The sequence below is a fragment of the Colletotrichum orchidophilum genome, assembly GCF_001831195.1.
Source record: "Colletotrichum orchidophilum strain IMI 309357 chromosome Unknown Scaffold_50.1, whole genome shotgun sequence".
Lineage (NCBI taxonomy): Eukaryota > Fungi > Ascomycota > Sordariomycetes > Glomerellales > Glomerellaceae > Colletotrichum > Colletotrichum orchidophilum.
Genome location: NW_019173006.1, coordinates 224,135 through 248,254, shown reverse-complemented (window position 1 = coordinate 248,254; position 24,120 = coordinate 224,135). Strand labels below are relative to the sequence as shown.

General features: G+C 50.9%; 4 protein-coding genes across 4 annotated transcripts; 1 reads left to right on the top strand and 3 right to left on the bottom strand.

Annotated features, from left to right (window-relative positions):
• Positions 1-2,738: 2,738 nt before the first annotated feature.
• On the bottom strand, positions 2,739-3,575 carry CORC01_06620 (uncharacterized protein; the record flags this gene model as incomplete). The annotated part of the gene is made up of 1 exon (XM_022618259.1): positions 2,739-3,575. The coding sequence occupies one exon, from the start codon at positions 3,573-3,575 to the stop codon at positions 2,739-2,741; it is 837 nt and encodes a 278-aa protein (XP_022475257.1).
• Positions 3,576-4,471: 896 nt separating this feature from the next.
• On the top strand, positions 4,472-6,412 carry CORC01_06619 (uncharacterized protein; the record flags this gene model as incomplete). Its single annotated transcript, XM_022618258.1, has 2 exons — positions 4,472-4,595; positions 4,659-6,412. The coding sequence occupies 2 exons, from the start codon at positions 4,472-4,474 to the stop codon at positions 6,410-6,412; spliced, it is 1,878 nt and encodes a 625-aa protein (XP_022475256.1).
• A 58-nt stretch (positions 6,413-6,470) lies between these two features.
• On the bottom strand, positions 6,471-8,273 carry CORC01_06618 (uncharacterized protein; the record flags this gene model as incomplete). The annotated part of the gene is made up of 2 exons (XM_022618257.1): positions 6,471-7,965; positions 8,032-8,273. The coding sequence occupies 2 exons, from the start codon at positions 8,271-8,273 to the stop codon at positions 6,471-6,473; spliced, it is 1,737 nt and encodes a 578-aa protein (XP_022475255.1).
• A 1,539-nt stretch (positions 8,274-9,812) lies between these two features.
• On the bottom strand, positions 9,813-10,838 carry CORC01_06617 (uncharacterized protein; the record flags this gene model as incomplete). Its single annotated transcript, XM_022618256.1, has 1 exon — positions 9,813-10,838. One exon carries the CDS (start codon positions 10,836-10,838, stop codon positions 9,813-9,815), a length of 1,026 nt encoding a protein of 341 aa, XP_022475254.1.
• Positions 10,839-24,120: the final 13,282 nt, after the last annotated feature.

Genomic DNA, 24,120 nt, shown 5'->3' with positions numbered 1-24,120 from the left:
CAGCCAAAGTACGTTTGCTTCTAGTTGAAATCCGCAAACTAATCTGATAAGACAGGTTTTTCTCGTGACGGGCTCTAATGCAGGTTTGGGAAAAGAAGTCGCCCGGATTCTGTACTCCAAAAACGCAACCGCGTCAGGCTCTGAAGCGATCGACTCGTTGCAAAGTGCATATGTTGTTGGGGAACGCGAAGAAGTAAGGTAGACCGTTATCATGGGCAATGTTCAAGATCATTTGGTGGCCCAGCCGATCAATTGCGAGACATGGCGATCAATTGACCGGCGGGCGGGAGGTGCACAGCAGCGTGATTGTCGAGATGGAATCTTGGAAGACCTGGGAAGAGCTTCAATGTGAATCGAATTGAGTAAAGCAGGAAAAGCTCCCAGGCCAAGCGTGGCTTCGAGGTGGAAGTAGGTACCAGGCCAGCAAGTGTCAAGCAACAAGTATTAACTCTCGGGGTAGGCGTGCAATGAAAGCCGATCGACGGATATCGCTGGAGAACAAGACACACAGTGGCAGGTAAGTTGCGGTGTGTGCAAGGAGGCAAACATTCTCACGTAGATCTTCATGGTAGCTGAGATTCCGGATGGTGTTGACACAGCAGCACGAGGGTGCGTGGTATTATCGTATGCTTACTCTCGCAGTGTGAAGAAATCAGAGAATGCTACCTGGCTACCTTACCTGCGGTGCCCTGCAAGCGAATTTGAACATGCAAGAGATAGTCACAGTCATACATACAGTCACGCCTAATCTCTTTGCATGACCGACACTTTGCAGTCGCGCCTGATCACTTTACATGACCGACACTGTGCAGTCACGCCCAACTTTGCGTTTGTAGGTCACGCGAGCTGTCACCTTGATGGTCTCCCGTCCATCAATGATCCAGAGACGGACTACGGAATACGTACTCTCGAATCTCCGCCCGGACCATAGACCTCAGGCACCACCATTTGGACCCCTTTCCCGTCCCTTCCCCAAGACGGCAAGACCTGTACAGGTACGATGTACCTTCCCATGCCAGGCACAACTACCTTAATTAACCCCCACTGGTTACCAAGAACACCACCATTGCACCACCATCGACCCCAGGGCACAGTGTAAACCTCGACACCACCCACAACAACCTCACTCTATCACACATTATGCATCGCGCCCCAGCACTGCGAGACGTCGGGTGCTCTGATGCAACAAGTGTCTGTACTCCATGATAGGGCGGAAGTTCTGCAATGCTGCTCAGAGTAATTCTGGCGGAGATTTCGACAGTCAGGACACAACAAACGACGCTACACCTCTCCTCGGCAACGACATGCTCGTTCGAGCCACCGTGAGATCCTGCATGGGCTATCCAGCAATGGCGATGCAAGACAATTCTTAACGACGGAGAATCTGCCAAAGCGATCACCGCAACCGTAAAATGTTGTGACGACCAGTCCTGCTTATTCGCCGGGGCCGTGGCCGACGCTTCAAGCTCGATCCAAGTTTTGAAAACCCCCGTAACTACTTAGGTACCTAGACTGAGGTGCCGCAGACATTAATGGGGAAAGTGTCTCGAGTAAAAAATTGAGAACACCAAACAAACAGAGGTTACTTTCTTGGAATCAAGATGGCGTGAACAACGGAAGGGGAGGTAATGGCAACAAAGCGCGTGGCTAAGGTAAGGCAGAAGACAACCTGCAGGCAAACGGCGGCAAACAGACGACGGAGGCAGGTGCTTGGGTACGTATCTCCAGTGGGGCGAGTTTCCATTTGTAAGGTACAGGGCGTACGAGGTGGTTGCTGCCGTTATGGATGGAAGACGATGACGTGTCTGTACTCTTTCCAGCTCGGAATTGGCAAGTCAAGCAACTTCCGTTGGGACAAGATTTCTGAAGCAGACGCATGTTTCTGCCCTGAGATGCAGACGGGAGGTGTTTGTGAGAAAATGTCAACGTGCTACCGGGACAAGACAAGACGACACGGTACCAGTGACCACTGGAGTCTGGAGCTGGAGCTGTTCAATCAGACGAGATGTCACTGTAGCCTTTTGATTCGCTGCCTCGGATAACGCGTCTGTGTTCCTCATCGCCCAAGGGAAGGCAAACTTGGCAACAAACAGCTTGGTCGCATCTGGCGTTGCAAACACCAAGCCAAATCTCATCAGACAAACATCAATTGACAATCAATTCAAAATTGCGAGGGCGACAGTCAATTGGTAGCTGAGCGTGGTCAATCACTTGGGACGGATGCAGCAGGCCAGCGGTGCTCGATTGCAGTGCAGAACCACGCACGAGCAATGGGTGGTGGTGTTTATGTGCCAACCACATTTCGTACCATACACAAAAGTGCAAGGGAGGATGTGTCACTGATTGTTGGATTGTGGCAGAGATGTGACAACGAGGCACCCAAGCTATCTTCTCCCCGTTTGTGTTCCTTTTTTTCGACTTTCCTCATTCCGTCTCTTGCCTTGCCCAAAGTGCGAACCCGCGACTTGCGTGCCGTGGGGACGTTTCTGGGTAGGTACGTACGTATTTGGGGATCAACCTCCTGCCGCCGCCGCCGCCCTCCCGTAACGCAACTGCCAAGTCGCAACGGAAACGGGAAACATTTCGAGAAGGAGAGTACTTGATAAGTTATGTTAGGCAGCAGGTACAATCGACACAGTCTGTGGACTTTCCGCCCCCCCAGCACGAAACAACCAACCTAAGGACACAAACGGCACTTCTTCCACAACTCCATCACATTTGGCTGAAGACTACCAATCTTACAGCTCACCCCAATACTCCTGGCAATACTGCTTCATCCACTCGCTTCTCTTTTCGCCCGATTTGCGCTTTCGTAGTGCCAGGAAGACATCCTTGGCATACCTCGCTCTCAGATCAGGCCTTGTCAACAGACTACCCGCATCGATCGCAAGCCGTCGGAACGTCATCTCCACTTCGACATTTCCTCCTTGGCCCTCCATGCCATGCCCCAGCGCTGCTTGCCGTCGGACATGATTGATAACCCTGTCCCTCTCTCGTACCGCGTCGTGATCGTTGTCTGGGGTAAGTCCTGATCCACGCCCGCCGAAAGGGGAAGCCCCGCCAGCCTCCTGAATGATGGCTACAATCGCGTCTGAGACAGTGGTTCGAAGTGCATTTTCTTTGCCAGGTCCTTTCGGCTCCCCCTTCAAGATGGCTTCAGCATCGATATGGAGAAATGTGAGGACATCGATGGTGCCGGATACGGAATCAAGGTCGTGGATACCCCTGTGAACACTGCAAATGTCCATCTTGGCCTGGTCCTGTACTTTGGGGATTACTTTTGGCATTAGCTTGGCGCCATCTCCAGCACCACCACCACCAGCCTTGCTACTGCTGTCGTTGGTGCCGTCGGTGCTTAATGATCCACGGATGCTGAAACCGACGCCACAGCCGACGGTAAATAGCCACACAAGACATGCGGCAACGCAGGGTAGGAATAGCCGATGATTGTAGCATTCGCTCAACTTGTCCCAGATTTCCTCGTGCACCTTCCGCTGGGCCGCCTGAGCTTCTTCAGCCTCTTGAGCCCTCTGGGTCCTTTGGCTCAGTCGTGTGCTCCTTCGTGGTGGTGCCATGCGTGCTCATCCTGGTATGGGATGCATAGGGTGATTATCTAGAAAAATTTACAAAGATGCGAGAAAGTATGGGTGGGCTCCTCGATATCTGCACCAAACTGGTACAAATATAATCAGTAATTCATGTCCAGAAGCTTCATCATCTTGGCCCAATCCCAAAGACATGGCGTGGCTTGCACCAGAAGATTCATGCTTTTTCTCTCTCCTTTTTTCCAAACGTAAGATCATAAAGAAATTTGAAACTTCCGAATGTGTATCTGATCCATCTCAAAATCCATCATCATGTAATTGGCGAAAACTGACGAGAAGCACCAAAGGTTGTCGCCATCACACATGAACGGGAAACACCAGACGAGCCAAAAAAAAAAAAAAAAAAGATTGGTTGGTTCTCAGCTGGTCTAGAGGCTAAAATAGAACTCCAATCTGTGACTCAACCTAATCGTGACAGAAACAACCATTGTCTGATTCTTTGACGCCTGAAGTAATGCCATACCCCTTGTGTTTTCGTCTTCCTAGGCAACACATTGGATCTTGATGCAAATCCGCTGTGAAAGCTTTGTGCACTCTTGAAGGCAGTTCGAGCCTAGTCTCGCGTTGATCTTTTGGAGCTTGAGAGTCTCTGTTTTGAAGTATTAGTATGTTTCGACTGAGTGTGAAGGAATTACAAACGAACAGTCGCAACTCTTCTGTTGTCTTCTTGGTATTTCTCTGCACTACCTCACGTCACTTTGGAAACCCTCTCAGTCAATAATACAGACTCAATCATCCTTTCCTCCGTCTCTCTCTCTCTCGCTCTCTCATGCCCTTTTCTCTTGAGCCAAACATCACGCGATTCCCCAAAAAAGGAAAAAAGAAAACATCTACTTGACGCTGCACCACATCAATACTTGTCCGTGATGTCTTCGGCACGAGGTTTCAACATCAACAATATTTCGCGGGAGAGGATTCGCCGACATCTTGCGAAAAGGCAGGCACAGGAACCTGACGAGGGTGGTAGCTCTACCAATGATGGTGCTTCAGGTGAGATGACGGCACGTCACATGTCATAGATCCGCGACAAAAGCTAACCCGCTGATATTCCAGCCCGTCAACTTTTACCAACGGCGAGCTCAAGTGATGGTATTATTGCCAGCGGCAGCGGAAACACTGCCCAACCGTTGGTGAAGTTGCCAACTCCCCCTATGGGCACCGTCAATTATCCAGTCTTACCCCGGCAGACCTTAACCAACTTCAGAGGCAACGTTCAGATCAACAATCATACCAGCAATACCAGCAACAACAATCTGTATTTTGGTAGCGGTAGTCAAGCAACGATACGTGAGGGAACTACCCAGATGAGCCAAGGTGCCAAAGTCGTGCGTCTGACGACAACCTGGTCTCGTTGTCTCCAAGTGCTGGAGCCGCCGGAGGAAAAGACTCAAGTCTGGCACTGGGCCTGGTACTGGGGCTGGTCAGGGCTTACCAAGGCCTTCAGCTTGATGTGGACCGTCTGGATAATATTTCTCGCTCCCGCCGCCAATGTCGTAGCGGGTTGTCTATGGCAACCCGTCCAGTCTGCGGTCACCATGGCTCTTGGTCTTGCAGTGGTCATGTCTCTCGTCTACTTTGCCTGGCAGTGGTTCTCGCTTGGCGCCATGATTGGCTTCGCCACGCAGAGCTTCACTACAGTCTCATGCCTCTACACGGGAGCGGGAGCATGTACCGGCGGATGGGTCCAACAACACTCTTCTTCCCCTTTGGGGACGGGCAGCAACTCGTTTGGGGGGGGCGTCGGTGTTGGCGGCGGCGACGACGACGTCATACTGGCGCAACTGGAAGACACCATGCACAAGCACAAGCCCGTTTTTCAGCAAACCGACGTCTCCAGGGCCGTTCTGTGGGATATTGTCGTGACGCACGCCTGGCTCGAAGAGCGCTTTGGGATGAGTTCTCGCGTGTGTCTCGTTTCGTCCACAACGGACGTTAACCACACTGGTCTGGTAAAGCCATCTGCAGAATCGGCTGAATCAGTTTTCCACAGTTTTGCTGCCTTGGAAAGTGCCGTTGACGAGCAATGGCCCAGGGCCGTGTCCTCACTCCTACACTCCGCCGTGGCAAACAGCCGCTGGATCCGAGACAATCCGACCCGCGTATTTGTGAAGAAAAGTTGGTTGGCTCGCACGTGGTGGCGGTGGTTTCAATGGGGAAATGAAGGTGATGCCATACAGCACTCTCCGGCGGCATACCGAGAAGCAAACAGACGCATCCAGGAGGCGGTGGATACCGTTGCACAGGCGCTCCAAGACGTGGCAACGGTTGTGCTTTCGATGGACAGGGGTGGTCAAGAGGAGACTAACACATCAATATCTTATGCACAGCTGGTCAGGAAGACATGCGGATGGTCTTCCGAGTTGCGGCACTGGAAGCAGGAGTTCCCTGAGTATGCTCTCTTGATCGGGGGGAAACCAACAGACACGGGCGAGGGGGGAGGCGAGCAACCAGAATGTAACGAATCCAACAAAGCCATGATACCGCATGCTTCCAAGGTGAACAGCATGCTGCAAAGCTCCGCCAACGAGGCCGACTTTCTTTGCCATCGTGTCAAGCATATAACGCAGGGCCGGGTAGATCAACGGAGGAATGGTCTTCGACAATACACAGACGAACTCAAACGGCTGATGGACCACACCACACGGGCCAAGAAGCTGGCAGACTCTGTTGAGGAATCTGCCGATATCATTGCGGATCAAATCGACAACAAGCTTCTTTCGTTGTACAAGCGTTTGCCCGAACTGGTTCACGCTACGTTCAACATTGAAGATACCACCAGCAGCGGCGGCAGGGGGGGGAGACATTGATTCACACAAACAGTCCATGGTTAGATTTCGACACCCACAAGGGCGAAAGAATAGGTAGCTAGACAAATGGAGGACAGACAGATCTGCGCAGGTACAATGAGAGAATACCGTCCGAAATCCTCGGTATCACCATACCCAAGTCCGAACCCCAGTAGTGACGACGTCCCTCGGTAAGAATGCTGTCCACCTCCGCCTCGACTTCGGCTAGATCCGTAAGTGCTTGGGCCAGATTGATGCGAGCACGCTCCCGACTCTCTCGAGAGACGACGGGTGTACCGGAGAGGGAGCTCGCTATGCGCGCGTCAAAAACCTCTTCTTGGATACGTAGGACTGCGGCACTCCTGAGCTTGAGCTTGGCAAAGGATGATGACGGCCGCAGCGGCGAGGTCGACAACGACCCTGAAGCTGGGGCTGAAGGTAACAATGCAGCAGGACGGGGACGGGGACGGGTACTCTGGAATGCTGTCGCCCTTGTTGTGGCCAATGCAGTCGGTGGTGACGACGACGACGGCAGCTCCGACACCAAAGCCGAGGGTGGAAGAAATGGTACAGCAGGACGAGAACGAATGGTTCGTAATGCTGTTAGCCTTGTTGCTTCAGTTTCCAAGGCAGGCTTGTAGACGTTTTCCAAGTGTGTCGCATCACGGTCCAACTTGGAGGCTGACTTGGAGGGGGTATGAGGCGGAGAAGGAGGCGGGTCCCGATTTGGGTTCGTGCTGTTCCGAGTCTGGTTCGTGAGTCGTGCGGGTATATCGCCAGCCTTGGGTTGCTTCTGCTGATGGTTCCAGTCTCGGACTGTGGCTTTGGCAGTGTTGTTTTCAGGGAGTAGACTTGAGAAGGGGTTAGAAAACGGTACTGTATCCCGGTCTTGGAAAATGACTTTGGCGCCGGTATTGTCGGGAAGTCGGATCGACAAGGGATTGACTTGCGACAATGCATCCCTTCCTTGGACTAAGGCTCTGCCATCAGCTCTATTGGAAATTCGAGTCGTGAAGGGATTGAGTTGAAGCAAGGTGTCCCGGTCCCGGTCTGCGGCTGCGGCTCTGACACCAGTGTCGTCGGAAAGTTGAGTCAAGAAGGGGTTGGATGATGGCAATGCGTCCGTCTCCAGTGGAGGCGAGGGAAGTCTCACTGGGCCAACACGCGGTTGAATGAAGGTACTGGTATCGGGTGCATCTTCCATGTCAATGTCCATATCGATGTTGACGTCCGGTCCAAAGTTCGCGCTCGGAAACCCCTGCTGCGGCGGCAATCTCGCTTCGCGACCAAGTATAGCTTCGGCTCGGGCGGTAGGGGTCCAAGTCTGGTTCGATCTGAGAGGCGTCGGTTCGTCGCATCGCTGGAGGAACGAAAGAGGTAGAGAAGGAGAAGTATTTTTGTTCTGACCAGTGACTGGTGCAGACGAAGTAGCAACATCACTGGCAACTACAGCAGTGATGGATTTGGCAGACTTGGCACTGGCGAGAGTGGCGGATTTCGCAGCGGGAGGAGCGGGCGGAGTGTCGTCTCCGATCCAGTCGGGCTTCAACCACGCCTGCATCCACTTGGGATACCTGACGGCAAACACGGAGTGGTTAGCAATGAACTTCTTGGCGCGCTGCTTCTGGTCCTCAACTCACTTCCAGATAGAGTCCTTTGGACCTCCATCATCCTCGTCCACGACGACAATCTCCTCATGCGGGGTGTAGGGTTTCTTCCGAAACTTTCCGGCACGGCGCTTCACGGCATCCTCGATTTTGTGAAAGGTGTACTTCTCATGAGCATCGCCGGTGCAGCCTAGATCATCATAAAGCTCGCGAATCTTAACGTGGGAGAGCTTGGGGACTACGCCGTGTCGAACAATATGCTTGTCGATAAGCATGCGGTGGTGTGTGTGATAAGTCAGACGCGACATATGCGGTCCTATCTTGATTCCATTGAAGCGCTACGAAATCTGTCAGATGCGGACAAGTTACCCGAGACATCAGGTTGCGACCGGTGAGATGCGTTGGGAAACCATGAACTCTCTAGCCTGCAATTACAACATGCGAGGACATACTTGTGGTGCAGGAGTCGGGAGCGGGACCCAAGTAAGGAGATGGGTGCAGGACTTGAGCACAGGAAAGTAGTAGAAGAGGAAATGAGATAGGCGCATGAGATTAGGATCTGGGGTCCAGGCGCGAAAAGCAAACGAAGAGCAGTGCATGAGAGGAGACTATGAGGGTGAACAATTGGAGTGAAGGATTAGAGTGAAGGGTGAGAGTGAAGGGCCAGAGTGACGGAATAAAGTGAAGGCTGAGAGCGAGATGTGAGAGTTGGTGCGCGAAGAACTGGCTTTCCGGGCACAACATGTAGGCGGGATATCGTCAATCTGCTTGGTGCGGTACTGCCTTACCTCTTCGTCCGTGATGCCCGCAAGAGAGGCCATATTAGGTACGGAAATGAAGCTGGAAACAAAGCCGATACTTGGAAGGTTGATTTGATCGTGGTTTTGCTGTTTTCATGCAAGTCCCAAGACGGGGGGAAAGGTGTCCCAGCCCGGGAGGAAGGAGAAGATCAGCTGAGTCGATGAAAATGATAATGCTGATGATGACGATGATGACGGAAATATGGAAAGACCAGTGAGCTCAAGGTAGTCAGGGGAACACAGAAGAATATAGACTTCAGGACATGGAAAAGAGCCGACGCCTCAACGCCATTTCAATGAGGGACGATGCTCATTTTCTTGAATCTCGTAATGCACGCTATACTAGATGAGACATGAAGAAAACGGACTGCCAAAATCCACCCATCAGCATATCTCAAGCGCCCATCGATTCAATTACCAACGTCGGATAGTCACGTGAACTCGCCTGCATCACTGCCACAGCATGACCCACGAAAGAAGGTAATCTACTCGTTTCCACCAACAGCGTATACTGCTTTGCATGGACCAATTCACTTGGATTTTGACGAAGTGATCAGTTTCGTGACACATGGAGAAGAACAGGATGTCCACATCCACTGATCTGTCCCTTTCTTCAATCAGGAACCACTGGCTCCGGATGACTACATGAACATTACTGCAAGAATGCGGCTGCACGAACACGCCCATGTAAGCGCGGCGACATGAACTGCGAACACGATGCGGCTGCACAGCAGAGACTCTTCGTTTGCCAAGGCGAGAGCCACTCACTCTGTTGAAGTTTTTGACGACACACTGGATCACATAATGCGTGAAGCAAACGTGAACGAACAGTAACCCACATTCTGACAACAGATTGAACTAGACGAGACATGAAGGAAACAAACAGCAAATCTCTATCCACCCATCAACCCATCTACTCAATCACTAAACCCAGACTCCCAAACAAGCACGACCACATGAACACCGCTGCTTCGAGCCGTTGCATGAATACCGCCGCATGAACACGACACTCTCTCAAGCGGGACCGTGCTGAGAACTCATCTCCCGTTTTGCTGATCTCAGTTCGTCCAGATGAAGCTGCAGCTCAAGAAGCTCGCCCTCGAGCTGGAAGACCTGGTAAACGGCGGGCATGAGTCGCTTGCGTTCGGCAGCTTTCTCCTCGACAGTCGCAAGCATCTCGTCGAGGCGTTTGTCAATCTCAGCCAGCGACACTGTTGAATTCCCTCCACCAATGCCACCGATGTCGCTTCCACCTTTGCCGATTGTCGTCGCTGCGTGATGTCGTTCCATTTCTCGTGACGCGGCCGTTTCCTTGCGTCTCGCAGTGCGCTCGGCACCTGCTCTGCGTTGGGCCTTGGATGAAGTCACTGGCGTTGTAGATGGCGATAGGGCTGGTGACTCCGCCCTGGTCGCATTAGTGTTGTTGCTTCGATCAAAGGTAAAGCTACCAAAAATGAGTTGTCTAGACGGTGCTGGGGTATGACGAAGCTCAGGCATCACGACTGCAGCTGGTTGAGGTGGAAGCGGTTGTGGTGAGACCTGAGCAAGTCGCTTCTGCACCTCGAAATCGCGTTCAAGAATGTGGCGGCTCCGGCTGCTCAGGCGACCTTGATCAGTTGGGAGAATGAGGTCGCTCACTGCCAACGATGACTTGGCGTCGCCTTCGTCTACATCATGCGCTCTGTGACTGCCGCCAATGCTGCTGGAATTCGAATACAAGTCTGCAAAGATCTCAGGCATCTCCTGGGAGACGACGCATAGAAAGCCTTCCTGGACGTCGGATAGACTGCCCTGACCTAGCATGCCTTGCCTGTTTAAGAGCTCCTCGACATATTCCTTCCTCATGATATCGTACGCCGCTCCCTTGCAGCGGGCTGCAGTCTTGCTATCTGCAGGAATCTCGAAATATTCGGGTGCGGCCGCTTTTAGATCAAGGAGCCAGTCGGATTCATCCCTAGGTATGGAATCCTCATCCTCATGGAACTGCTTGAGGATTCTACCAGCTCGCTCGAGGGCGCTATGCGTAGAGTCGCTGAGCATAGTGAAGAGCGATAAGGGGAAGTATTGCTGGTGGAGGTGTTGAATTTGGGGCAGTACAGTTGCAGGAAATGTGAAAAGTCAAGATTCGTCGCATGCACTTGATCCTTAATGAAATGAAGAGCAATTCTCGGCTTCGGGATATAAATAAACGATTGACACAAAAGCCAATATTGTAGCCAAGAGCAGAGCTCGTGACAATGGCTGGGCAACCGGCAGTCCAGATACACGGCACAAGCAGGAGACCATCAAAGTTCCGTTTTCAGCTCCATACCAAATGATCGGCACAGTCTGCCGTGGATTGGACCATCTCTCTCTTCTAGACCCTGCAGAGGCACCGAGCGGTGCGGATGTAGTCAGTTCATCTTAAGATTGGACGAACTGCGGGATCTTGCGCCGGCTTCTAGAGCCGCCTGTGTGCATGAACCAGTCAATCTGCACAGCTGCATGAACTGTTTCCAGCATTACGGCAACTATGTGCATGAACTGCGTCCTGCAGTACGATCCAGCATGTCAGCTGGCTTCTTGACTACATCCGACTTACTGCTTTTGGGCCAAGGAGCAGAGCAACCACTGTCTAGTGTCTTGTCTTTGCCCTAGTCTGTTCGTAGGGGAAGCTAACCATGTGCAGGAACGAGGGCCATCAGGATGCCATGAATACCGTAACGCCCCCTCTTCACTGCGATGGATGGAAATTTTCTCGGTGGTTCTACCTGGACTACCGTTTCTGAGATACTATGTGCAAGTTCTATCTCTGTGCTCAAACAAGTGGCCCTTGCTATTATTCCCTTCATTCTGAATTTTCATGGCTACTCAATCATCTCCTTGAGCCTAGTCATCTTCTTGAAACCTCATAAACCAGCCGATCTTGGGAGACTGTGGCTCAATACAACACAAACAAATCAAAATGACAAATCCCAAACCAAACACATATATCGCAGTCAAAATTGCGACCAGCCCGTCCTTCCGATTTATCAAGGGCATCGGGTCGCATAGCGCTTCGGCAACGGCAACGGAGATGAGACTAGCGGCAAGCCCGTAACTTATTTCTTCATACGGCGTTCACTATCGGAATGTCGTATTGCCCAGTCCGACGGCTTCCGGAATCACGTCATGATAAGTTACCAGTAAGTGCTTAACGAACGCTTCTCTCTTACTACAGCAATACTGATTTCATATTCAGACATCAGAAATAATCTGAGCGAAACGTACCGAGCTCGCGAAAAAACTACACCCTTCCTCCGTACCCACGCAAGCCTGGAAGAATCCGCAATTCGGTCATGCACTCACGACACTTGGTTTACACGCGGTAAGGGATCTCAAGACTTGCGGATTGTGTGTGAAGATGATGCCGGGAGTCGAGACACGATGGAGTTGGGCACCATCTTGTCTTGGTTTCCTCGGTATTTTCTTTCCATACGTCCAAAGGGCTTTTGATCCTTTGTCATGGGGGACCTAAAGTGTTGATGAGCTTGACGCAGTGTTGAGGAAATTCTACGACTGGGGACTCGGGACCCGGCACCCGGGATGCACACAAGCCACGACGTTAAATACCACCAAAGAATAACAACACCAAGACCCATTGCCAAAGAAGACGCTACCAGACTTTCGGGTCGCTACCGGAATAACTTCACATATCCAAACCAGGCGTGTCGTACTTTCTCACTTCGATAAGACCGCCCATCTTCGCCTGCTCTCCTCGTTATCTAGGTACTGTCTCTGTAACAGTTTTTGGATGAGCTACTTCTTATCTACCTGCTGGTGGTTTGCTCGACGGCTGGCCCGGTCGTCTTGAGCTTTTCCAGCGAGGTGGCAAGGAGTCTGTCCAACTCTGGTGCTCCGGTATCAACATACCTGTAGCAGTCTCCCTTGAAACGGCTACACACTCTGTCTCAGTCTCCCAGCTGCTCTCTTGTCTTCTACCAGCCAGTCGAGACATTGAAGAGCTGCCCACGTTGTGCCGTTTCGCGGCTTCTTTACAGCCTTGCGCCCACGTGTGGTCTATGCTCGACGGTTGGCCCGGTCGTCTCTGAGCATGATTCGTCTTCCAAGCTTGGGCGGATGTGGCGTTTGCTCGGCGACTGGCCCGGTCGTCTTTGAGCTTGATCACATTCCAACCTTGCGCGGATGCAATCTATGCTCGACTACCAGCACAGTCGTCTTCAGCTTGATCACATCATAACCTTGTGCGGATGTGGCGTTTGCTCGGCGACTGGCCCGGTTGTCTTTGAGCTTGGAGTGCCCTGAGCTTGGTTGAAAAGGGGTCCTAGCTGTTTGCTCCCGTTTGTGGGTAGCGGTACCAGTGGTGCCTGTGTTTTTGGATGCGCCAAGGGGCTGGATTGGGGGTACGGGAGAAGAGGGGTCATGAATTTGAAGACGGGGGTTCATCTTACGGGTTGCAGAAGTTATGACATAGAAGGCTCGAGACAGGAATTGATTGCTAGACATAGATCGCCAAGTCATGGCAGAGCGATACAGTGCGGATACCGACTTGACCCACGCTGCAAACATACCCTCCGTTTCCCTCCGTTTCCCGTTTTCGCCTTGCCACTTCTTTTTTCCTTGTGATCCTGCGACTGGAATCAGTGTGCCTAAAGTGTATGATTTACTTCAAGGGCGGCAGCTCAGCCACGATATTCCGGGTTCAATCGACGTTGTACGTGAAGGACGATCTGTAGGAAGCAATTGCGCTAAATTGGTTATACGAACGGTTGTGTGGCGGTTGGGGGAGCAAGGCGTGGTCGAGTGAATTTCATCTCTGCCACATTTTTGTCATTGTATATTGGCTCGGAACCATGCGAATACTGCGGGCGGTACGTCCCCATGTAATCGTGCAATGCCGTCGCCAGGTCGGTTGATATGTGGGCATCTCTCCTGTCAGTCGAACGCCAAGGGACATACTCCCATCCCATGATCTAAGCGCTCATTCTCCACCACTCCCCATGACAATGTTTACACTTGTTTCTCGCCTTCACGTCGACTAACTTTCGCATGAGACGCTGCCTGGTCTCGAATATTCTCTCAAGTCACAGTCACCAACGTCCCCGGCACCGGGCGTCGGCCATAATTCCCCCCCATCTTCGGGCAATCCGCTGAAATTTGGTCTTCTCCAAGCTGCCCGTGTGCATAAAGCAAGTTATCTTTGGCATGAGAAACTTGTGTTCCGCACCTCTCCCTCCCTGAATTCATTTGTATCATGGGCGTGCGAACTGATTCAAGTTTCGACGCGACATCAGACTTGGAATCGCATCTGTTCATCAATCCTAATCTCATTCACCAGTCATATGTCCCATAGCTGTTTATTCGAGATTCGCCGTTGCTTCATGATTTCTTTTGAGCACCGGTTAGATCTTTTAACCCCACACATTCGTGATGCTGTAAAAACTAAACCACCACGTCAGCTTGAGGGAGTTGTGCTCGACCACCATTCTTCCCTTGTGTCTAAACCATCATGAGTCACTACGCTCTCTCCCATGGAATTATCGTCTATTAGAACGGGAGTCTACAATTTGAGCCGTCGGTTGTACATTTAGGAGCTTCAGAAGGGAACAAGGTCAAGAGAATCTGACCAAGAGCTGGTGTCTAGTAGACATACGGCCAAGGAACAAAGTGTGTCAACACAACTCAAAGAGACTGATATCCCGAAGCAGTGTTCCATATCCTCAGCACATATTATCTCGATGTAAAGACACATGTGCGGATGTTGGCTTCGCAGGCTCTTTATGTCTTGTTAGAACATTGAGCAGTCGCCAGAATGGGAACAAATCGAAGGCGGTATGGGCCGTACAAACGAAACTCTCCCCTTCGTCCACGCTGATATAATCCCGATTCTTACTCCCTCCACATGCCTCCATGCAGCTCAATGAAGAGGTTCATCTCTACCAAAAGATTGCCCTAATTTCATTTACACCAACACTGCTCAGTGCTTGGTTGCAATCCATGAGCTAAGTTCTATCACCAATCAACTAGGACAGTCTCAACGGAATACAGAGACGGTTTGAAAGAATCACGAACCTGTGCACCAGAACAGTCGCTTCGACAAGTCTTCCTCCAGCCTTTCAACACGCTTGATTTCTTCCGCCGGATATCGCTGCGAAAAGCATTTAGCCTCTCGCTTTCGCACTGCATCTCTTCGACCTAGGACGACCGAACAGGCCGAAATCTATGTCCACCGCGGGCATCCGCTGTTTACAACGAACTTGCAGTCGATCAAAATTCTCTGACCATCCATCTACTACCTCCGTAACTTCTTTTTGACAAATGAAAAGTGCTTTGGCACCCCGTTCCAAGCATCGCAACAGCGAGCAACACCAACACACGTACTGCAGGAGCAGACTACAAGCGGGCAAGTTCCCACCGAACGTACACGCCTCTCGAGCCTCGATTTGAGATTATACACATGTGTTCGGTATTATGTATTGGACTGGCAGTCTGTTATGTCACTCTATTGCATCCAAACATACTGAAATGGAGGAATAAGGGGGCTTGGGCCCTTTGATCTCAGAAATTTGTCAGGCTTCCACTGCGAAAGTGCTGCCAAATCGGAAAAAAGGTGAGTCTGAGGGGTACGAGAAGGAAATCTCACAACAACTATTGAGCTATGCCTAGGTCAAAGGACAGCCCTGACGGGTATAGCAACAGGCTGATCTCATTGTGTGCCCATTTTCTCACCTCTCAGACAAGATCTGGCCTCTTTATCTACACATCAGCAGGGCAGACCTTGCGGTCGGGACGAGGTCAATAGTACTGTGTTGGTCTATTGCGCGTAGATGCGGGAGGAGGAGGAGTTGGGCGAAGCCCACGAGATCTCCAGAAGTGGTATGTAGCTGGGCAGCCCATAAGCGTGGGCCCCAGTTGCCTCCCAGATCCACCCTTTTCTGCCTGCTGCCCAGAGATATTCCAACATACTACCTTGGCCTTGATTAGATGTTTCAAATGGATCATGAACCCTTTTCCTTGCCTAGCAAAGAGCTCTCTAAACATTCTCGCACTAGCCAGGCTCACCTCTTCGAGGTCAGTAATGTTGGGTAGTGGGTAGAAGGCATCAATTGGTAATTTCTTCGTATGGCCAATGTTTCATTTCGGGGTTTTTTAACGAGACCGGTGTTTCCACAGTCTTGTAGCTACATCTAGGTTTATTCTGCGGCCGGTCTGATAGTTTCTTAAGTTTTTCACTACACAGGCATGGAATCTCAACGTCGTTTGAGACGTACTAATTTCTGTGATACGATGAGACACCTCGATTCCAGGTCCTTCATTTTCCCTGAGTGCCCTCATTTTGATGCGGAGTAATATATAAGTCTAAATTCGGCCGAAACATGGAGTTGGTTACCGTTCAAATAGCTAGAAGTGAGGCTCTGGCTGCTGCTGTTGCCCTGGCTGAATTAGATGCTGCCCCTTGCTGTCAAAGGAGAATGTGAATACAGGCTTTTTGCACGATTAGAATCTTAGCGTGCGGGGCTTCTGCCATGACTGGGCTGGCCTAACCAGGCAGCCATAAACGGGCAGCCATGACTGGGCAGACGTGACTAGGCTAGCGTGCTGGTCACACGAAGGTCTTTCAATTATACTGGGCGTAGACGCGCCGAGCACCTTAGTTACCCACAGCATCTTAATCTTACTAGACGCCTATTCATACCAGATGCATCAGGTTATAACTATTATACAAGACCGATCGGTTATGCCAGACTCATCGACTACGCCAGACTCATCGGTCACGCCAGATTCGCCGGTCACGCTAAATATATTGGTCATGCTGAACCCACTGAAACAGCCTAAATATCGATTATAAAATAATCTCTAGTCATTATAGCTTCGGACTTGCTACTTTCCAATTAACGATGAATACATAAATTCACTAAAAAAAATACATCTTGAATAACCAGCAGTACTATGTTCCACAATTATCCTATGATTTCATTACGTTTAGACCTGATTTAAAGCAAGCCGCTTGAAGCCGGGGTCGCTTAGGTAGGGACACTAGCAAGTTACACCGCATCAATGCAAGCTACACGGAAGCGCTGCGAGAAAGGCACCTGCCCATTGTCTTTTCCAAGCTGAGATCTGGCATAATCGACTCAATCGAGTTGCCAAAGCTCAGCAGCTCGCGTAGACACACACTCGGAGCATTTTGCTCTCCGGGATGTGGCCCACTAATCGAAGCGCTGGCTCATGGGGGCGCGCTACCTTATCCACCAAGTACTCCGGCGCCGTACGGAGTACCCTGCCCAATATTTGCGTTGACCGCAGGCAACCTGAGTGCGGTGCGTCTAGATGTGGCTGGTAGTCCCTGTCAAAGCCACCAGTGAGAGGTGCGGTAAGGGAAGAGTGAGCCCTGAGGGGTCGATTGGAACACCCAGTCTCTTTCTTTTTTTGGGAGCCGAGAGGAGCACTCACTCACTTTTGAGAGAAAAGTGGGTGGTGACTTCTCGATCGGAGCATCAAGTTCCCATTTTAATGTTAGGTAAGTGAGAAAAACACGCACTGGACAGTAAACACCATTTGCCAGTTGCACGTTCGAGCTTATTGCTCGCATCGCTTCTTCTCGTCTGAAGCTGTGATTGATCAACTCTCCCCTCGCTCAGGCACTTCTGAGCTATACGGTAGGTTTCCAAGTAATCTGGTGCATCTCACACGATATCAAGAGCGCATGCGGCCTACATCGGGACTTGGCACTGGATTGACGATCAAAAACCACTGTAGAAGATGAGGCCAAACCGTCAAATACGCGTGGGCATGTCGACAGCATGTGCACATTTGGCTCATTGTGTGGCGCCTTGGGATTGAGAGGCAATCAGGTTTGCTTGACCTCCAAGAGTCCAGGTCGACTAGGAATCGAGGAATCTTGGCATGTCAATGGAACGAAGGCTTTGGGTTACTGTTCATCAGTATGACCTTTAACCAAGGATGCCGCAGGGCGATGCGACCGTCGGCCGTTGACGTGACGGTGATGTGGCTTGCCTTGGCTTGCTGTGGCTTACTGTGGCTTCATTGAATCCGTCTTTGGAATCGTTACCCCATGTGACAACTGCTGGTGTGATCCCCACCGTCCATTCCTGCAAGCCCCACACGCAAGACACTCACCTTATCACCTGCACTTGAGGTACCTTAGGTAAGGTACCTTGGATCTGCCTCGCTGAGCGACCATGGTGCAAGGGTAAGGTACCCGTCCGTGCCCTCGCCCAACGGTGCAAGTCACGTGCGTCGTCGTGGACGCTTCCAGGTTGGTACTAATTCTCCGAGCTAGTGGGATTCAGCAGGTACCAAACGCCCAAAAGACTTACACTGACAACACAAGAGCAGTCGGCCAGAGCGGTGAATCAGAGGTTTGTGTTAAATGACGCGGGAAGGAACGTCACTGAAGAATCAGGCAGTGAGTCTGTTCGTCAGATCAGGTAGACATGCGCTCAAGCCTGAGTCAGGAGCTGAGATGATGCAGGAAGCGGAAGCAATCGACCGCCTAAGGTAGGTGTTCCAGGCCCTCGGCATCGTATCTGTAAATTCCCGTCCGAGGCAACCAACCGGGCGGATCCACGCCAGCAAGCCACGCCCAGACAGTGTGCGTGCGTGGAGCCTCTTGATGAATCCCAAAGCCCGATGCATCGGCTCCTTCTCTGATCCAGGTAGAACGCAAAAGTATCATTTCTTTACAGAGATAAAGGTACGTAGATTGAAGGGCGGTGGGTTGGAGCCCAAGACTTATGGTTGCTTGCTCCCTCCCCGCTCCCTCCCTGAAAACTTGGTCCATGGCCGGAGAAAAGGTGCCTCAATACGCTTGAGAATTTGTTCCATCATCTTCCCGGCCAGTTCGGGGTTTGATGGGCTGGTACCTGGGACTTGTAAATTTTTGTTTGGCCCTGTGTCCGCGGATCCGTTCGAGCTTCATCTCCCGTCCTGGTTGCCAAACGGGAAACAGTCCCCGCAACCTCTGGCTGGCCGGAGTTGTCTTGGTCCCAGAATGTCAACGCGAAAGGAAGCGGTGAAATGGCAGTAGACGACCCTTTGAGGTCATGGGAAGGCGGGTCTGTTGGTCCTGGAGGATCAGGAGCCCAAAGGAAGGCGGGTTCTTGCACGGCAAGACAGGAGCTGCTTCCAACCGTAAAGTACCAAAGTTACGTCCATCCGGGTGACACACACAGCCTGAGATGGCCTATCAGTAAGGTAAGTACCTTATCTTCCAAGCCAGCGGCAGTTTCGCTGGTTCTCAGGTCCTGCCGCATCATTTGACACTAGAATCACGTCACTGCTACATCTAACGACTTGACAGACTGAGGTGTTGAGCTAGACTTGAGCTGTCCGAAAGTGTCCTTATTAAATTTGCATGTCTACTTCTCTCTGACCGCATCTTCATTCTCAATCGTTCTCGTTTTTGCTTCTTCCCCTTCTGTTCTTTTTGTCAATGCTGTCAGATACAGGTTCATCATTCTGCATGGTTTGGACACCATCACGCGCCGATTGAGTTACCGGAATTTTCTGGCCAATCAATGCACGCCAGTGAGTCGCTCAGGGGCATCCATCGCAACTTTCCCAGGGCAATCTCTATAATCCGCACCTTGTTCTCGCTCGGTTCCTCTTCCTTCCACCATATAACCATCTACACTCTACTTTTCTACAATTCACCATACCTTCATCTACCATCTAATCTTTGGTCACCAGACCATTTGGCCTCTTCATCTATTCTCTAATACTAACCAATTTGTTCTGCCACCGTCGAAAGCCTTCAGTCATGCTGTTGAATCCCCTGCCGCGGATCTTTGGCGACTTCCTCAACTAAAGACAAGTACTACCACTACCTCCACCACACACCATCTTCTTTCCGACGCCCTTTGCCATCCAGTAATTTTTATCACAACAACCCCTCGCAACACATTCTTACATGGTGAGATAGCCAATCACCTGTGATCCGTTTACATTTCGATGCTAACTTTCAGGACAGCTCTTTTGACGAGTCCTTCTCCATCAGTCAATGCCGCTTCGCTCGAGTCTTCCCCGGCCGTCATTCGCATACTATGCTTTTGCCTAACTGGCGACTGTCCGGTCTTAATAGATCCTGGAATACCTCCTTTCTTTCCATTTTCGTATTCCCGGGCCCAATCATCACCATCATCGTCTTCTTCTTGAACTCGATCTTTGCCTCTGTCAGCGCCTTCTTCTCGGCCACCATTCCTACCGCTTCCTTTCTCAACACTCTCGTTAAACCCCACCAGCGCACAAAACATATTCGAATCCGTAACCAGGTTAGCTTCGGTTGGTCTTGAGTTCCATCGTCAGGATAGACTGATTCCTCCAGCATCATCCATCCTCTGCAACGCCGCGTCATAGCTAAAGCTGCTGTGTCCACATCCGCGAATCCACGACAAATTGTTTGTTGATAATTTGCTCACAACAACAAACGAATCTCTCAAAGACTCCCATTACCTTCAACTCTCCATCTTCATTCCTCTATCTCGTTAGAAAATCAGAGCTGATCTTCCTTGACCATGACAAAAGCAATCAATGCTAACATATGCACACATAGCTCGGAAGCTCATGCACGCATAGTCCAGATGCAACGTCGCTGGCCTCCAGTGCAGCCCTCAGGCTTTCCTCGTCCCAATATTGTCTTTCTTTCCCACAGCAAGCATGGACACCATCTGGAATTCTTCTCACCTCACATGTAAGGCCAGCTCTTCTCAACCTGGAGATTCCGTCACTAACATGGCGAGGTGTGTCACAGTATACTGAAGACTCATCAACTTCCTCAAAGTTGCGACTCGGCATTCTTTACGGCGTCTGGTCATATGTGAAATTGTGTCCCCGAGTCAAGACGCGCTTCAGGAGCTCATTGGCTTGCATCTACTACTGCGGCTAGTCACCTGATAGATATGCTGTCTCGGAGATGCTTCTACGCAATTGCCTGATACGTGTTCATGGTAGCTTGGCTTTTTTCTCAAGGCTAGCATCACTTCACTAACTACATCCTCTGGGCAGGTTCTCTCCATGACTTCTTGGCAAGGCATGCCTAAACCGAGTCTAAACCGAGTCTACAAAATCACACACACACACACACACACACACACACACACGCATAAGTTAATTCTCCAAGAGAATATATGAATATATACAGCCCGATCGCCGATGGCCACACGACCACAGCTCGAATACCTCAAACCCACCTCTTCATCCGAATCGCCTATGTCGCGTCTTCGGACAGCCGGCCTCAACCACCTTCCAGTTAATCTCGTCACGAAATCAATATCCTGGACGAGCCTGACTATTCAGCATCATTCCTATCGGGTTCTAGAAGCTCGAGTACGCATACTCCTACTTGTCAGCGGTTTGACGGTAGCCCAGTACGTCAGGCTTCGCAACTTTGCTCAGTTTTTCCAACTCGCTCAATCGCTCCTTCGAAGCATCACTGAGTACCCCTGTAGAACCAATCGAACGGGATTAAGTATCTCGGTATCACAGCGATCTACAACACACCAACTACTTAGCATGCCTCCCATGCTATATCGACGTTCCTCGCCATCTGATTGCCCACAGCCTGCATCAGCTATCGATTTGAACTCTGTTCCGTCTCCTTTCCTCTCAACGTCATACCATTATAGCCGGGCATGAGGCTGGTTTATCATCCTCCCCTTTACTTTTGGCATCTAGCTTGAAAGTCATCGAGGAATTGTGCGTCTCTTTCTCTTTCTTGTGTTTGAAGCCGCTCGTCTGGGAAGACAGCCTCCCAATTCAATCTTTGCAATACCACCAGCGAATCTCTGCAGGAGGCCACTAGTTCCCCGACAGAGCCCTACAGCAATAGTCTTCGTCACGGTGATTGGTCGTCTCTCCTCGATACACTCAATAGCTAACAGCTCTCAGCCCTACCACTTTTGTTCTACGTATGGACAAGGTATGGCGCAGACGTTGCAGCGCGACTAACATATCTTTCAGCTTCGACGTAGACATCCTCGGTGTCTACTCTTGCAAAGTACTCGACTCGCAGTACTCGTGCTGGACGGTCGTGCTATCCTGGGCCAGGATCTAGCCGTACACATAATCCTATGGCTATTGTGTGTGGCTTTCTCGGTGACCTCCACTTGGTGCCTGCTTTCCCATAGTACTAGCCTCGCAGTCTTTGCCCTCCGTGATTATGTTATGGAGCAGGCCATAGCCGTGTACTTTGCCCCTTGCGACCGCCGCACGCCGTTTTTTTTTTTTTTGACATGTTGCAGTTGGCCATTGCTCTTGCTAAGCATCCAACCACTGGTACGACTTGTTCTTGCGTGTGACAGTAGTAACAGCTCTCTCTATCGTTGTCGTGTTGTCTTGGGGCATGCTTTAGAATTTGGAGGCTTTCTCCGCTGGCCAGGCTCATTTTTTCGGCTCTTCTATCACCAGGGTCAATGCCGTTGATCTCAGGCCCTAACACTGTTTCTGCAGCTTGTACATCAGCCTTGGATTGCTATTGATCGTGACGCTTGTAGGCTGGTCTGATGTAGTTTCCACAAGTCTCCTGCCATTAGTCGATCCCAAGCTCGGACTAGTAGAGATCTTCATCTCTCCATTCCCGCACAACCTGCTCGACAACTTCTACCGGCGCAGCATTCATGCTTCCTCGGAGCCATGTAAGATAGCTAACGAGCTCAAATACCAGGCCAATTTCGTGTCACAGTCGATCTCTATCGCTCGTTCAAGGCTACAGGTGTATGCAAAATCTTCGAAGAGGAGCCTACGCAGCGGCCCCTCCTTACAATCCATCGTTTCGAAGGCTGGAATGTAGATGAATTTTACGGTACATTCCAGCTACTCCAGAATTGAGCTGTCAAGGTATCAAGGTCACAGGTGATGTGTCATCAAGTCCGGAGTCTCAGATTGATGCCGGGCTTGAACAGAGGGTTCGAAATCACTAGCGTCGGGGATGTCGCGGCTTTGGCGGCGTTTACAGCAGCCAATACAAACAACAAAGGCTGGCTTCGGCATGGAAGGGAATCTTACACGCCATCGGCTGTGTTTAATCATATTGGCTACAGTTTCGCTTTCAGGATCGGCCAAATCTAAAGTCTTTGTCACATTCCACGTACATCCTTCTTGCGGTTCAGCGGTGACGGAAGGGAATTGCTGAGCCGGTTAACCCATCCACTAACTCCCATGTAGCCCCATTCACCGCAGGTTTCGGGACCCAGCTCATACGCGCCGATTCAGGATCCTGGAACACCTGCCAAACAGGCAGCAAAGGCTACAAACTCTGTCAAGCGTCCCTCAAATCTCATTTGCACCGAGAGAATACACATTTCTCTTTCACCGCCTGTCTCGGGATCGTGCCCTATCTAGAGGATTATTTCAGGGTTCAAGACCAATACCGCAAGCATTCCTCCGGCAGTACCTTACCCTGCGGATGGTCTCATTACCAACCCAGTCATTTCGAGCTTCATGTCCGACGAATAGACGCAGGTCCCCTTCAGGAACACGAAGCCCACCCCTCGGCTGGTTGTGCACTCAATTCTCACGTGGTGTCATGTGATTCAAGTAGCTGAAAGTCCACAGAACTTGATGCTGTGGCTAGAATGTATTTCTGCCAACGATTTTTCGAATTTGGCCAATCTCTCGCGTTATTTATTGCTTTCCCATTAACTTGCTCATGAGGCTACCCCTGCTGAACCTCTGGTATCATTCTCGTGGAGTGTCACGAAGGTGTGGACAGTACCTTATACTAAGGAAGATGAATTTTTCCATGGAAGTTCTCTCAATTGACGCTTATTCCCTGAATTCAGGGTATCAAAGGGAAAAATAAGGTTACGGATGGGTTGAAAGATGGGATCTGCGGGATCTTTGCCGCAATCGTGCGTTTGTCCGGTCTTCCGACACCAAGACACTTGTTTGCCTACTCTGCAAGCCGACAGAAATTTCGCAGCAAGATCTGCGCGGGAACCAACAAAGCAGATATCTTTACTCCACCCTCCATTTGCTCAAGGGCTGAACTCCAATGCCGTCGGTTTCATGGTCAATGTATGGGGCGCGCTTGGAGCTGTCAAATTCACTAATGACCATCGGTATATCGTGCCAAGTATCCAGATTTCCCAAAGACTCATAGCAGATGGCTGCAATTCTCAAGATTAAACCCAAGGGAAACGCTTCCCCCACGCCCCTTTGCGTTGAAAGATGAAGAGTAAGACTAGCAAGCGTCACACTAATGCTGGTAATGGATAGGTCCGATACATCCATCAGCCACACACAGTAGCCTACTGACTCGGACAAGTCGACCTGTCGCTGGACATGGTGAACCTGAAGGAGAATGGTCCGTTCTCCACTGAGA